Source organism: Rhinolophus sinicus, chromosome 1 (assembly GCF_057876585.1).
Source record: "Rhinolophus sinicus isolate RSI-liver-muscle chromosome 1, RSI-T2T, whole genome shotgun sequence".
NCBI lineage: Eukaryota > Metazoa > Chordata > Mammalia > Chiroptera > Rhinolophidae > Rhinolophus > Rhinolophus sinicus.
In genome coordinates, this window is record NC_142501.1 from 46,216,279 (window position 1) to 46,230,778 (window position 14,500).

The following is a 14,500-nucleotide window of genomic DNA, read 5'->3' on the forward strand; positions in this document are numbered from 1 at the left end:
TCTCAGGATATTAAACTCAAAATGTTCCAAACACACCTGTGATCTTCCCTCTATACCTCTTTTGGTGTTCTTCATCTCCTTTAACAGTACTGTCCAGGTAGCATTTTAAATCGACTCCTTTCCTCCCCTCATCTTCAGGACAGTTCTCAATTACCGTGTTTCCCGGAAAATAAGACCTAGCCGGACAATCAGCTCTAATGCGTCTTTTGGAGCAAAAATTAATATAAGACCCGGTCTTATTTACTATAATATAAAACTGGGTATAATATAATATAATATAATATAATATAATATAATATAATACCGGGTCTTATATTCATTTTTGCTCCAAAAGACGCATTAGAGCTGATTGTCTGGGTAGGTCTTATTTTTGGGGAAACATGGTAGTATGTAAGCACTTGGAAAGATTAAGGAAAATGTGGAGCCTAGAGATACTGATTCAGCAGGCCAGCAATATACAGGTTCAATGAGCACCCCAGGTGATTCTGAAGAATTGGAACTTTGGTCTACACCTTGAGAAAACATTGATCCAAGGGGCAGTTTTGCTGATTCTGCCTGTAAAACACAACGTGGATCTGTTCTTTCCTTTTGTTTTCACTGTGGCTGTACCCTAATTCAGGCCCCCTTCTGTTTCTTTTTAATTTAAGAAACAACCTCCCTTAGATTTAAGACTCTCTTCTATATATCTCTTCTCCATGCTCCATCCTTTAAAACTACCAACAAGTTCTTCCACCTAAACCAAGGGTAAGATTCACATTGCTTCTCTTACCAAAACCCATTGGTAGTAACCCACTGAGGAAATTAGTTTCAAAATATTTAATATCACAATTTCAAACCTTCTAGATTGTAGGTTCAAGCTCATCTTCAACAGCATATACTTCAACATCATTTGAATTTATCAACTTACATTTATTGGGGTGACAATGGTTAGTAAAATTACATAGGTTTCAAGTGTACAATTCTGTAATACATCATCTGTATATCACATTGTGTGCTCACCACCTGGAGTCAGGTCTCCTTCCATCACCATATATTTGATCCCCTTTACTCTTTCCTAACAAGCCCTTATCCGTTTACCCTCTGGGAACTACTAAATTATTGTCTGTGTCTATGAGTTTTTGTTTCTTTCTTTGTTTTGTTCCTTTCTTGCTTTCAGTTTCATATCCCACATATGAGTGAGGTCATATGGTTCTTGACTTTTTCTGTCTGACTTATTTCACTTAGCATAATAATATTAAGATCCATCCATGTTGTTGCAAATGGCAGTATTTCATCTAATGGTAGAGTAGTATTCCATTGTGTATATATACCACATCCTTGTCCAATCATTTATCAAAGGACACTGGTTTTTTCCATGTCTTAGCCACCGTAACTAATGATGCAATGAACATTGGACTACTTTCAAATTTTATTTCCTGCACACTCCTGAAAGTTTGTCATAATATGCTATTTCTTCACTGGACTAGGTCTAGTTTAAATCCCACCTTGCATGAAATTTCTACAGCCCCTACATACTTCCAGTAATCGTTCTTGGCTGCTAATTTTTTAGATCATTTGTTCTTATTTTGGTTTGTATTTCAGGTTGTTGTGTATCTCTGTGTCTCTTTAGCATTATATGGTGTAAAGTACACACTCCTGTGTGATCCTAAACAATGTATTTTCCTTTCTGAGCCTATTTCTTTCCCGATAAGGGAATAATACGTCTTTCAGGACTGATATGTTAAATAATGAAATAAAGTACTTATATTGATGAACAGCGATGTCTGAATAGACATTTTTCTTTTTTACCTCTTTTTAACTTATTTCCCTTTTACCTTCATCACCATGTACACTTCTTTCTCCTGTTCTCTTTCTTTTCTTGCCTGATTCATTCTTTTCTCCCCTCTTCCTTCTTCCCTTTTCCCTCATTTAGTTTCCTCTTTCCCTTTCTTCCTAAGCCCCATGTAGCACCTGGTGCAATATTTTACACATATATTTGATGCTCCCTAAAGATTTCTTGATTTTTTTCTTTTTAGTGAATTGAATTAGACTGATTTACAGAGCTGAAAGAATGAGCCAATATGATTGAAAATGCTTGATAAAATTTGTACTATATACATACTATGCATAAACAAATAAATCTATGCATTGTGACATAATCAGGTATTTTTCAAGACCTGTACAGAGAGAAGCCATCTATACTGAATCAATTCTAATCCTATATATAAAAAAACAAATCACAATGTCAAAAAAAAAAAAAAGACACTATTCTGCTTATTAATTCATTGATGTTTTTGTTTTTCTTAATATTAGGAACAACAAAACCATATCCTGCTGATATTGTAGTTCAGTTCAAGGACATATATGCATTGATGGGTCAAAATGTGACTTTAGAGTGTTTTGCACTTGGCAAGTAAGTAGAAGTATATTTTTCATTAACATATATAGAAATACATTAATTTTTGTGTACTGAAATACATTTATTTTGTGTACGGAAATAAACGATGTAAATGTTTAGCTATAAACATAAACATAAAATTGCCTTGTAAGCATTGTAGACACTTAGCTCTTACATCTCCTGTTTAAAGTCCTGTTCCTGATATCCGGTGGCGGAAAGTCCTGGAACCAATGCCAAGCACTGCCGAGATCAGCACCTCTGGAGCTGTCCTCAAGATCTTCAATATTCAGCTAGAAGATGAAGGCACATATGAATGTGAGGCTGAGAACATTAGAGGAAAGGATAAACACCAGGCAAGAATTTATGTTCAAGGTAGATACATTTTTTAACACTTTCTATAAATATCTTATTTACAGCCATTTCCATACTTGAAAAACTAGTAGATAGTGACTAATAGTTTAACAACAGTGATATATATTACGTTATGCAAAAAGATGAACTATTTGTCTCATGTCTAATTAAGTCATACATATGAGTTATAGATGTTATGAACTCATACCATCAGTTATAGTAACAACACCAATGGATTGATTGTAATGTTCTTCATAATTATCAGCAAATACAGTTAATGTAGTTTGTTGACGCCCTTCGTCATTCTCTTTTTGCAGTACCTTTTTATTTGTAGAAGAATCTATGTGTTATGACTTGGTCTAAACCACTGGTTTGCATTAGTCTGCCTCAGAATCACCTGGAGGGCTTGTTCAAACACAGATTGCAGATTCCTGCCTTCAGAGTTTGTGAGTTAAAACGTCTCAAGCACTGGGGCTCAAGCATTTGTTCCTAGGAGATGCTACTGGTCCAGAAACCACACTTTGAGAACTACTGGTCTAAGGAAACATTTTTCTTGGCACAAGTGTTTGATTCTCACACACGGAGATGAGCTTTATATTTGGGCGGATAGAATGTTTTTCAGGCAACACTTGGAATTTTGCAGGCTGAAATCATCTCTATAATATTCCACAATGTGAAACATGCAGGTCATAGCTGAATGAATGTCTAAGGCTTCAATAAGGTCATTCATTTAAAGGACAAGCATATAGAGAGTATCTACTCAGAGGCAGACACTGTTAGGAGCAAGGATAGGTAGATAAAGGAAATAGTCTGTCACCTTGAGGAATTCATACTATATTTATAAATCCCCCAAATGTATACAATTACACACAAATAGCCACATGCCTAACACACATAATTATAAAGAAAATTGTGAGGATGCAATCTGGAAATTTACATAAGATATCAATAAAGCTATGGTGAGGGTTACCTTAGCCACACCAAGAAGACGGGTGATAGGAAAAACTAGAGTTGATGTCTAAGCCAAATTGGAATACCGGAATGGGGAAGGGCACTGTGGCAGAGTGGAGACCGGACCCCAGGCCTCTGTCTATATAAAGATGAAGTACTAAGTGCCTCCAATGACCCAGCATATGCAACCTCACCACCACCATCCCAAGGAGTCCAGCACCATTAGACTCATCTAACCTTTACCCTGTTTATTTAATCTGCCTGGAGAAGCCTTGGACCCCAAGGGCACCTCATGGCCTGCACTTTAATACCCACACAACTCTGTACATGTCCTATTCAATATCCAACCCCAACTTCTGAAATCCTGTGCTTTCTACAATACATAGTCCACTGTCATCAGAATCCCCTACATTCCCAACTTCTACTCAACTTCTATTCTGAACATTCCATCGTCCTCTTACTCTAACTGAAATGTGGTTCTCCCTTAAAGACACTGCTTCGCCTGTAGCCCTCTCAAGCAGTGGCTTCTCTATACTATCTTCCTTTTCTTTTCCTTTACCTGAACTCAGGAACTTAAATATGACTTGAGATAAACACTACTATGTGAGTTAATCCTTTTTAAATTATCACTAAATTTAAGTGAACCATTAGTGTTACCTGGCAATTACACTACATTTCTCCAGGTCAACTTACTCTCCCACTCTCAGATGGCCATTTCATGCCTTCACAATTCCCTTCAAACCTATAACACCTCCCCCACCAACTTAACTCTCAGGTGAGAATTTGCCTTTCTATTTTACAGAGAAAATGGAAGTAATTGAATTAGAACTTCCCCAATCTCCCCTCCTACATCTACCTAATACCTGGATCTCTACCCATAGCTCTTATTACTATACATGCAGTTTCTATCTGAGGCCAATAACTGCACTTGTGTACTAGATTCTACTCCTCTTACTCATTTAAGGATATTGTCCCAGCAGTCCGCCTCCCTGCAGCGTAAGCGTTTTTTTTTTCTTCACTGGATCTTTCCTATCTGTGTATAGTGGTTCTTATTTCTTCCTTCTTTAAAATCTGCTTTTGAACTCTGCCTACTGCTCCATTTCTCTTCTTCTTGTCTTTTAAAAAAAGTAATAAAAATCTTGACAGATTTGTCTATACTCTAAAAATGTCTTCACTTTTTTTCTCTCTTAAATGCACTCCAATTTAATTGTCATCCCCACTTCTGCACTGAAATCTTTGTTGTCATGATCACCGATGACTTCCATGTTGCTAAAGCTGATGGTCAATTCTCAGTTGTCTCTTACCTGATCTAACAGCAGCAGTGGCCACAGTTGATTGCTCCCTCTTTCATGGTTCACTTTCTGTATTTGGTACCTGGAACTCACCTTTTGTTAATGTCCTCATACACCACTCTCATGATACTCCTAACTACATACTGTTCTAATATTGGAGCAATCAGGGTTTGGGCTCTGAACCTCTTTTCTATTTCAGACACTTCCTTTATTATATCCTTCATGATTATGACTTTAAAATACGCTCCACACCCTGAAAATTCTAACCCAGACATTTCCCCTACACTCCAGACTTGTATATCTAATACCCCAACAAAATCAAGTATACATAGGTGGCCTCCTGAGGGGAGAAAAATTCTGGTTGGATCTCTTACATTTTTTAAATAAAGCTGCCATTCTCTATCTGGTTTCTAGAGCTTACATATTAGTTGTTTTTTTTTCAACACATTAAGAAAACTATTCTCCAGGTTCTCAGAAGAGTTCTGAACTGTCTAATATCTAATTCCTCAAAAGAAACAAGCTGACACAACACATATTTATAGGACGTAATTTAAGGGAACTGTTATTTCTTTTTTATTAATGAGGCTTGCTAAGTTTATCGTTTGGTCTAATTAAACAGCCAGAGTGTTACATAATTAAATCATGTGCAGACTGTGTCAAGCTGATTCAATTATTTATTTTTCTTATTGTATTTTTTTTAACGTGACATCTCTGTGTCACCTGTGTGAGGCGAAGGCAGGAGTGGTGCTGATGTTCCTGTTTTATGTATTGTCAAGGTTGTACACAAAATAAAATCTCTATCAATTAACATAGCATAGTTATCAATATTTATTTTAAAAATTATCACTATATGTTACAGACACAATGTAATAAGTTAAAATAATATATTGAATTATATGTTTTATAAAAATACATATGTATACATACATGTAATGTGGATGGGATTCGGTGACATCATAACAATGTTTTATGCTCATTGTTATTTATCTACATTAAACTCTTTCTATAAGATATGTTTGTTAATTTGATCATAAAATACATATAATTAAAGTTACTTTCAAAGAAAATTACATATTACCATCTACTTAGGATTCTCTCCTACCTCCTTCATTATATATTTATTTATTTACCTATATCTATTTGGACTACTTAACTTAAATAATCAAAAAAAGATTACCAAATTGTTTATTTGCTTACTATCTAGAAATATTATTTTCTTTTCGGAAATCACTAACATTTTTTTTAAGCTCTCAGTAGATAAGATCAACTGATGAAGCTGAGAACAATTTCACTCAAGCATAGATTTCACCAATCATAGCTACTGTACATAGTTTCTAATATATCAAGTGTATTTAAGTGACCAAGTCATTTTTCTAGTCCTGTAACAGATGTTACAGTGGCTACTAGCCAAAGTTACATCAAAAGAAAGATAGTGTAATAGTATATACCTGAAAGAGTGGAAAAAAATTAAATCTTTATACCAAAAGGGAAGAGATAGTATAATCAGTTAAGACATAATTCTTTGAAATCTTGTCAATTTGAAAGATTTATGTTACAAGAAAAATATAAATTATTTTACTGTTATTGCACGTTAGCTTTTTAACATACCATGGTTCACAAATAAACAAATAATTACGAATTAAATTATAATTACCTCATACTATAATAATGTAGAATAACATTAACCTGCAGACCTATGGAAATACAGTTGCAATGGCTCTAACATTGATTTTATGGTACACACAAGAGCTGATGTAAAGAAGGTCAACTGAATATAATATCCGTATTCAAGATTATGATGAACGTTGAGAATATCATTTGACATTTACAATGTTCTTTTCTTTTTAGCATTTCCTGAATGGGTAGAACATATCAATGACACAGAGGTGGATATAGGTAGTGATCTCTATTGGCCTTGTATTGCCACAGGGAAGCCCATTCCTACGATCCGGTGGCTGAAAAATGGATATTCGGTATGTACGTTCATGTGCTTTGCAGTTCTTGAGTCCATGTTCAGGCAACATTTCTGAGTGATCCTAGGATGAATTTAGCAGGAGATTCTATAGAGTAAGCGTACCTGGGCCCTGAAGTTAAAAAAAAAAAAAGTTTCCTAAAAAAAGCAAACAGAAAAGTGAACATAAAATGTCTTCTTTCAGCTTAAACACCTTTCTGCAATCTTATATCTACCTTCTCTCTCTCTCACTCTCTCTCTCCTTATTTTTTCCTTTGTTCTACTTTTTGACCCTCTTGTTACTCTTCCATCTCCAATACCTGATATTGTCCTCTTTTTTTTGCCACTGTTTTCCTGACCCCACAGAAACAGAGGTAAGAGCCAAGGTCCTACCTTTAGCCCTGGGGACAAGTAGCAGCAGTGGGGTCTTTCTCTACCTTCCCACTGTAATCTCCTAGCTGGGCCAAGAGGGAAAATGGTGGACTCTCAGCTCTAGGATGAATAGAACAAGAGCCACTGGGCTCGGTAAGTGGGTTTTACTTCCCCATGCCATGAAAATCCCACTCTATTTGGCTTAGTTAACAGTGGGGGCAATATAATCTATCTAAATGGAACGACAACCAAGCTCATACATAAATGAAACCATATCTGTTAAAGTTTATTGAGGAAATGTGTTTTCCTTTGTGTTCTTTTCAGTATCATAAAGGGGAATTGAGACTATATGACGTGACTTTTGAAAATGCTGGCATGTACCAGTGCATAGCTGAAAACACATATGGAGCCATTTATGCAAACGCAGAATTGAAGATCTTGGGTCAGTATCATTTCTAGTTTCTGTTATCATGCAGCAAGAAAGCAACACATTAATAAATGATCATAGGGTATCTATAGATCATATTTGATTTCACATTATTTTCTGGAATTGCTAAAATTAAAAACTTTTAAAATGTGGTTTGGAATAGAATATCATTGTATTTTTTTCCTTTCATTAAGGAACAGTAAACAAATTTGAGGCAGCATTGTGGATAATAGTTTATTTTATTTTTAAACGGAAAAGCAAACTTTACACATGCCATTTTTTATAAATCTTGTCCCCTTCGACAGCTGGTAGACTAAACATTGCCCCCAAATCACGTAGTGACAGTTGATGCTTTCACAATGCTCATGACTCACCGAAGAGGAGAAGTCTTTAGTCCCTAGATCTCATGCTCTACAATTGCTGTGTAAAACCTTCAGGGCATTTCTTAAATATCTTACCCGACCCTGACTTCTACTTTTATATTGACTTCTTCTCCATGAAAATCAAAACTGTTTGAAATAGAATATTTCAACTTCCCACCCCTCACTGGAAACTACTTAAATCTTTACTACACTTGCTCTTTCATCGCTTTACCCAGAGGAAGAAGTATATCTTTTCCTGTCCAAAAATCATCCCTTTACCTCTGCCCTATATTCATTCCTTTTTAGTTACCCTGATACTCTATTCTTGCTACTCCAAAAGGAAATGCTTTAAAACATTGCTATCGCTACAAATGTAGTGACGCTAAAATAATATGAAAGGAAAGTAGATAAATTGTGAGAAAGTATTAATGAAAACTATCTTTAAAAAAATTGAGGCCTTGTTAACTTTAATTTTCCCTGCCTCTTATAATGTTGGAAATCATATCCCATTTCTTTTCTCTTAAAATCAAAATTCCTTGGTATATATTTAATGTAGTTTATTTGGATATCAAGCAAATGTCCAGGCTTAATCTTCATACCATAATACTTGCTATAAAGGGCAAGATATTCATTTTGACTGTTAGAGAAAATATAAGGTGAGTTCAAAATTTTTTCCAAATTCAAACTTTCTATTTTCTGTTCAAATTCCTTGTTTATCATCAGACATTCCAAAATGCGTGATGCTGAAAATTCAGCAGCTCAGACTGAAAAGTCTCTATGTTCAAACTTAAAATCATTCAATCATTTAATGGCAATTAATGTAGAAATCAAGCAAACCATTTTGGCATTTTCAGCCTGAAAGTAGTGTTCCTGATCATCTTTATATTAATCTCAATCTATTTTTGTGTATTACCTTTAGAAACAGTGCTTCTCGCTCTCCTTTTCTTAGTTGTCTAGTTAATTCATTTATTCATCCACCAAACATTTATTGAGTACTTACTATACACCAGATACTGCTCTTTTGATAAGCCCAGTAAAGAACAAAAAGGACAGAAAAATGCATGTCCTCTTCTTAATTGGCATGAAAAATGTCCCCTATTCCTTCCTACTTCTAAAATATATAGGAACATAGCTTAGATTCTCTATCACTAGAAATTCAAATATTAGATGAGTATGAAGTCATGTAAATGAACTTACCAAAACAACTATTTCATTAAAAATGAAGAAAAAAGTCTCATTTTATAGATGAATTTTGACTTTTTAAATATAATCCTGTTAAATTTTATATTTTACAAACAATATATCACCCACAGTGTTTACTAAGACTGTTGTACAAAATAGGAGACACTGAGTTTGGTGTACAACACAGGTTGGTTATTTATTTATTGTCAGTTATCAAAACTCAGAATAAAGGAACAATGAAATAAACTAAATCTTTGCTGTAAAAAGATGTTCCTCAGAGCAAAAACAGTAGCTACACTTGGGAGCTTGTTAGAAGTGCCTTGTCTCAGAGGCACTCCAGACCTACTAAATGAACATTTTTATCAAGGTCTTCAAATAATTTTAACACCCAGACAAAAATTGAGAATCTTGGGACCAGATGATGACAAGACCTGGATAAAGACATGCTTAAACCTAAAAAAAGACTCCAGAAAGGACACAGTTAGAGATGAATATGTGGAAATAAAGGAATGGAATCCCTATAGAGTTTGTTAATAGACAAGGAGCTTGAGAAATGAGCTAGATGTGGAGACCCCAAAGAGAGTTAAGGCATGCCATCAGTGGAGTAACATTTTATGAGACTCTATATCCTGTTTTCATAGTTGTTTTTTTCTGTACTTTAGGTAAGAATAAGCTACAGGTAGATCATGCACTCCTCAATTAATTGGATCCATCATTACCATAGCTGTTTGTAGGTAGGCCCAGAAGGCAGGATTCTGTTTATTTTGGCATCTCATAGTGTCTGCACACAGTTGGTGCTCAATAAATGTTTGTATAATGAAGAAGAAATCATATTGTTTAATGAAAAAGCTTGCAAATCACAAGGAACTAGATTTAAATGTGAATCCCATCTGATATTTAACACTGCCTGTGACACCTTCGGCAAATTATATAAACTTAATAGATATCAACTCTTTCATTTGTAAACTAGGGACAGTTCATTGAAAGTGTGGTTGAGAGTACTGGTTATGACCATATGTCAGTATTAATAATGATGCTCAATTTCCTCTAGCCTTTTACTTCCTTTGTGCAATTTAGTCAAAACAATTGAATTAGATGTTACCTTCAAGATAAATATGTATATAGCATTTGATTGTAACCGAAACTTAAAATAATTAATCCAGTTATTACCAAGAATTGTACATTTAAAATTGGTGGATTTTATGGTAAGTAAAATATACCTCAATAAAGTTATTAAATAAAATAAAAAGGTATTCATATTAGATTTGGAATGTCTGTTGGTCATAGCTGATAATACTTGGCAAAATTAAACTTTTATGTTGATTGGTAATCAAAAGGGAATAAAATATGTATAGAATATATATATATTTTTTCTTTTTTAGCAAAAGAGAAAAATAATATTTCATTTCCTTTTAGCTTTGGCTCCAACTTTTGAAATGAATCCTATGAAGAAGAAGATCCTGGCTGCTAAAGGAGGCAGGGTTATAATTGAATGCAAACCTAAAGCTGCACCTAAACCAAAGTTTTCATGGAGTAAAGGGACAGAGTGGCTGGTCAATGGCAGCAGGTCAGTTCAGAAACAGGAAATCCAATTGGAATTCACTGTTTGGGAAACTTTATTTTATAGAGTTGTTTTCTTACTAATAATGTACATGTTGTTCATTCCAAATTTTCTCCACAGAAGATACTATATAGTTTCAAGATGAACAGAAATACTTACCCATCACTCTCAGTATCTATCATAATAAGTATTTAATTTTTAGGTTTCTATAATTTATAAGTAATTTAGAAAATTAAAGCTCAGAGAATTTTGGTAAATTGCCCAAAGCCACAGGAATCATGAATACTGAGAAATAAAATAGGATCGTTCTCTTTAACTTATTTTTCCCCTAACAAGGTCATCTATATCTAGTGACATTTAACTTAATTTTATGCAATTAGCCTATTAAATATTTTAGTAAGAAAATGAAAAGATGACTTCAAAGTACAAATTACCTCTTCCCATCTTCTAGAGTGAACAGGAACTTCTCACGTTCCTATAGGTCATCTACCGATGACCTATACACTAAAACATCTACTGATGTTTTCTTGGCTTTGAGGCAGAGCAAAAAGCATGTGGCTTGCATAGATTGTTTATATAAAAGCCACACTGAATGCTTTCTGTATATTTCTTAGAAGTTTTGGTTATATTGAGAACTAAAGTGTGGACAGGAAGTGAGGATGGGAAGTAGGAGGAATGGGATGTGAAGGTGGGGAAGCAGGAAATATTCCAGGCTGTGAGAACAGCATGTACAAAGGACCCTAGGCAGAAGATAGGATTCCTAAGGAATGCAGGAACTGAAATCAATGTTTGTATTTCTTTGTAGCCGTGGAAATGACAGTCTATCGTCACTTCAAAGTCTCAGTTGAAGTCTTGAGGTCACATTTCTGCGAGACCGGGGCTCAGTTCTTTCAAGACTGTGACTGGTTCAAGCTGACTGTCACATAAACTTTAAAGTCATTTTATGATGGCATATGGAAGACCACGTGGTCCAGTTAAACTTAATGTCACTCAATCATTCAAAAAATGGTTGATTGAATACTTACTCAGTGACAGTATCTCACTACTTAATGAGTTCCTGGCACACAGAGATTTTTTTTTTTCCTAATAAATGAAATGAATGAGTTAACGGATATATTTCCAGTTGGAGACATGGCCCCATAAAAGCAGATACAAATTCCTGACATAAGGATGTTATCAGCTAATGGAGCAATAGATAAACTAGTAAAACTGAAGTATGTCAGATGATATAGGTTATTAGGAATAAGAACCAGGGAAGAAGGATAGGATGGGGAACACCAAGACAGTGGTGTGTGTGAGTGCACGTGAGCATGCATGCATGCAATACTAACTGGATTATCAGTCAAAACGTTACTGAACGTGCCACTGTGCAAAAACCTGAAGGATGTGAGGAACAAATTGTGAAATTGTTCCGGCCCTAAAGAGTAATCAAAGGACTATGGTTTTTACTATGCGTGAGATGGAAAGTCACTGGAGGGGTTAGAGCTGTGGAGTGACATCACTGAGCAGAAGTGTGACATGATATGACTTATGTCACTTACATCTTCATGTCTGGTTGGCATGAGGAAAAGAGACTATGAGAAGGCAAGGGTAAAAGCATTAGGCTGGTTAGAAATTACTGCAATAGTCCAAGAAAAAGGTGGCTTTCTAAAACTTGTAAATGCTGAGGAAACTTAGTATAAACAAAGGCTACAATGCTTTGTCTTAAAAAATCTTACTGTCAACTAATTTGTGTAAAAGGTACTATTCAAAAGATATTAATGTTGTTAACTGAGACAAAGAATAATAAAGTATTTTATTAAGTTAATTTTATGAATTTTTTTTTCATTTCAATAGAACACTGATTTGGGAAGATGGCAGCTTGGAAATCAATAACATTACAAGGAATGATGGTGGTATCTATACATGCTTTGCAGAAAATAATAGAGGGAAGGCTAATAGCACTGGGACTCTTGTTATCACAGGTAAAAAAGCATTTGATTAAATTTGTTTTGTTTTTTAGTTTGACATTGTTGAATTTCTATTGTACTATAAGAAATGTGATTCTGTGCTAAGTTTCTAAGGCAGTGCACATATTGATGTTTCCATTTCAAAAGTCTTCTGGGCACATCTCTTGATTAAATATTTCCTGGAATTTGAATTTGAAAACATCTTATTACACTGCACAGAGAAATCAACATATATTGATTTTTATTCTTTTTATGTACCAGGTAATATGGTATCTCATGTTCTTGAATTGTGCTTTACTCCTTTATTTAAAAATGTACAGATCCCACGCGAATTATATTGGCCCCAATTAATGCTGATATTACTGTCGGAGAAAATGCCACCATGCAATGTGCTGCTTCCTTTGATCCTGCCCTGGATCTCACATTTGTTTGGTCATTCAATGGCTATGTGATCGATTTTAACAAAGAGAACATACATTACCAGCGGAATTTTATGGTATGTGTTTAAAGTTTCATCTTACTAACATCCCCAGTGACCCCTACGCGTCTGCACTGCAACTTCTGTTAGTATAATCATATACATGAGACCGAAAGACAAAAAGTGCTTTTCATGAGTCTCTTTATATTAATTATAGTACTCCTGAACCTTTCTAAAAAATGGCCAGCCCTAAGGATTTGGGTAGAGATATTAATAAATAAATATTTTTTGTGCTTTAGTTCCATTTCCCCCTTAATTAGAATATAATTTTTATATTGACATACTATACCCCAGTATATCTGTACTCTTCAGTTCTAGTGCCTTCACATTAACTTTAAATGAAGTAAGAGCGTAGAACTTCCCCTTCATTAGAATGATTAAGACATTTGTTTTATCCTTTGAGGGTAATAAATAGAAAACACACACACACACGCACATGCGCGCGCATGCACAGAGGGTGCCAAAAAATGTATACACATTTTAAGAAAGGAAAAAACTGTATTAAAATTGTAATACTCAATATATACCGACAACAAAAGATGAAATCAAGTCACAATTGATTTCTGCAGTTGCAAGAGGTGCTCAAAGTGGTTACCATCAGAGTAGTTTTAGTACAGATTTTTTTCTTTCTTAAAATGTGTATACCTTTTTTGGCACCCTCTGTATATGTATATTATATATGTGGAGGTTTGGAAAACAAGTCCATGTGATTTGAAAAGGGTTAAATGACTGTGTTTTATTTTAAGAATAGAATATTCTTAACAAGTCTTATAATTAACCATAGTGATGTGTTTGTGTAGAAATAAAGAAAATAGAGGAAAAGACTAGGAAGTAATGCAAGAATAGCAACTTGCCTAGAAACACCGTGGTGCATTAATAGGGCTGTCTAGTTTACAGTGTATTTAAAAGGCAAATTGAGTACTGCTCATTACAGTTTTCTTTACAAGTATGACTGTTTAGGAACATAAAGCCCTACATAGAATATATGCTTAGTTAAGAAAACTTTAATTTTAGAACTCAATTATGAATATGGCAGTAAAAGTTTGAATTTGAGTTAATTCTGAGTGATATATTTAAAGTTTTTAAAGTCCTATGAAATCTAGAGATTGGTATGTACACATTATAATAATATCCTGTTTTCAAATAGTCTAACTCTTTCAAAAAAATCCTTCTAGAATTTCCACTTTAAAAATCCAAAACAAGCTTTTAAGTCAGATTGTGTAAGACTGATTTTAACTAGATGGAGA

The 14,500-nt window shown here is 34.5% G+C and overlaps 1 protein-coding gene across 6 annotated transcripts in view; it reads left to right on the forward strand.

The window, feature by feature from the left end:
* CNTN1 (contactin 1) overlaps positions 1–14,500 on the forward strand; it is a 289,420-nt gene that overhangs the window by 175,938 nt on the left and 98,982 nt on the right. For all 6 annotated transcript variants that reach the window (XM_019756346.3, XM_019756344.3, XM_074325831.2 and 3 more), the window contains 7 exons: positions 2,293–2,392; positions 2,568–2,749; positions 6,820–6,944; positions 7,619–7,736; positions 10,682–10,832; positions 12,663–12,790; positions 13,096–13,271. In XM_019756346.3, the coding sequence (XP_019611905.1) occupies positions 2,293–2,392; positions 2,568–2,749; positions 6,820–6,944; positions 7,619–7,736; positions 10,682–10,832; positions 12,663–12,790; positions 13,096–13,271 (980 nt within the window). The remainder of the gene's footprint in view (positions 1–2,292; positions 2,393–2,567; positions 2,750–6,819; positions 6,945–7,618; positions 7,737–10,681; positions 10,833–12,662; positions 12,791–13,095; positions 13,272–14,500) is intronic.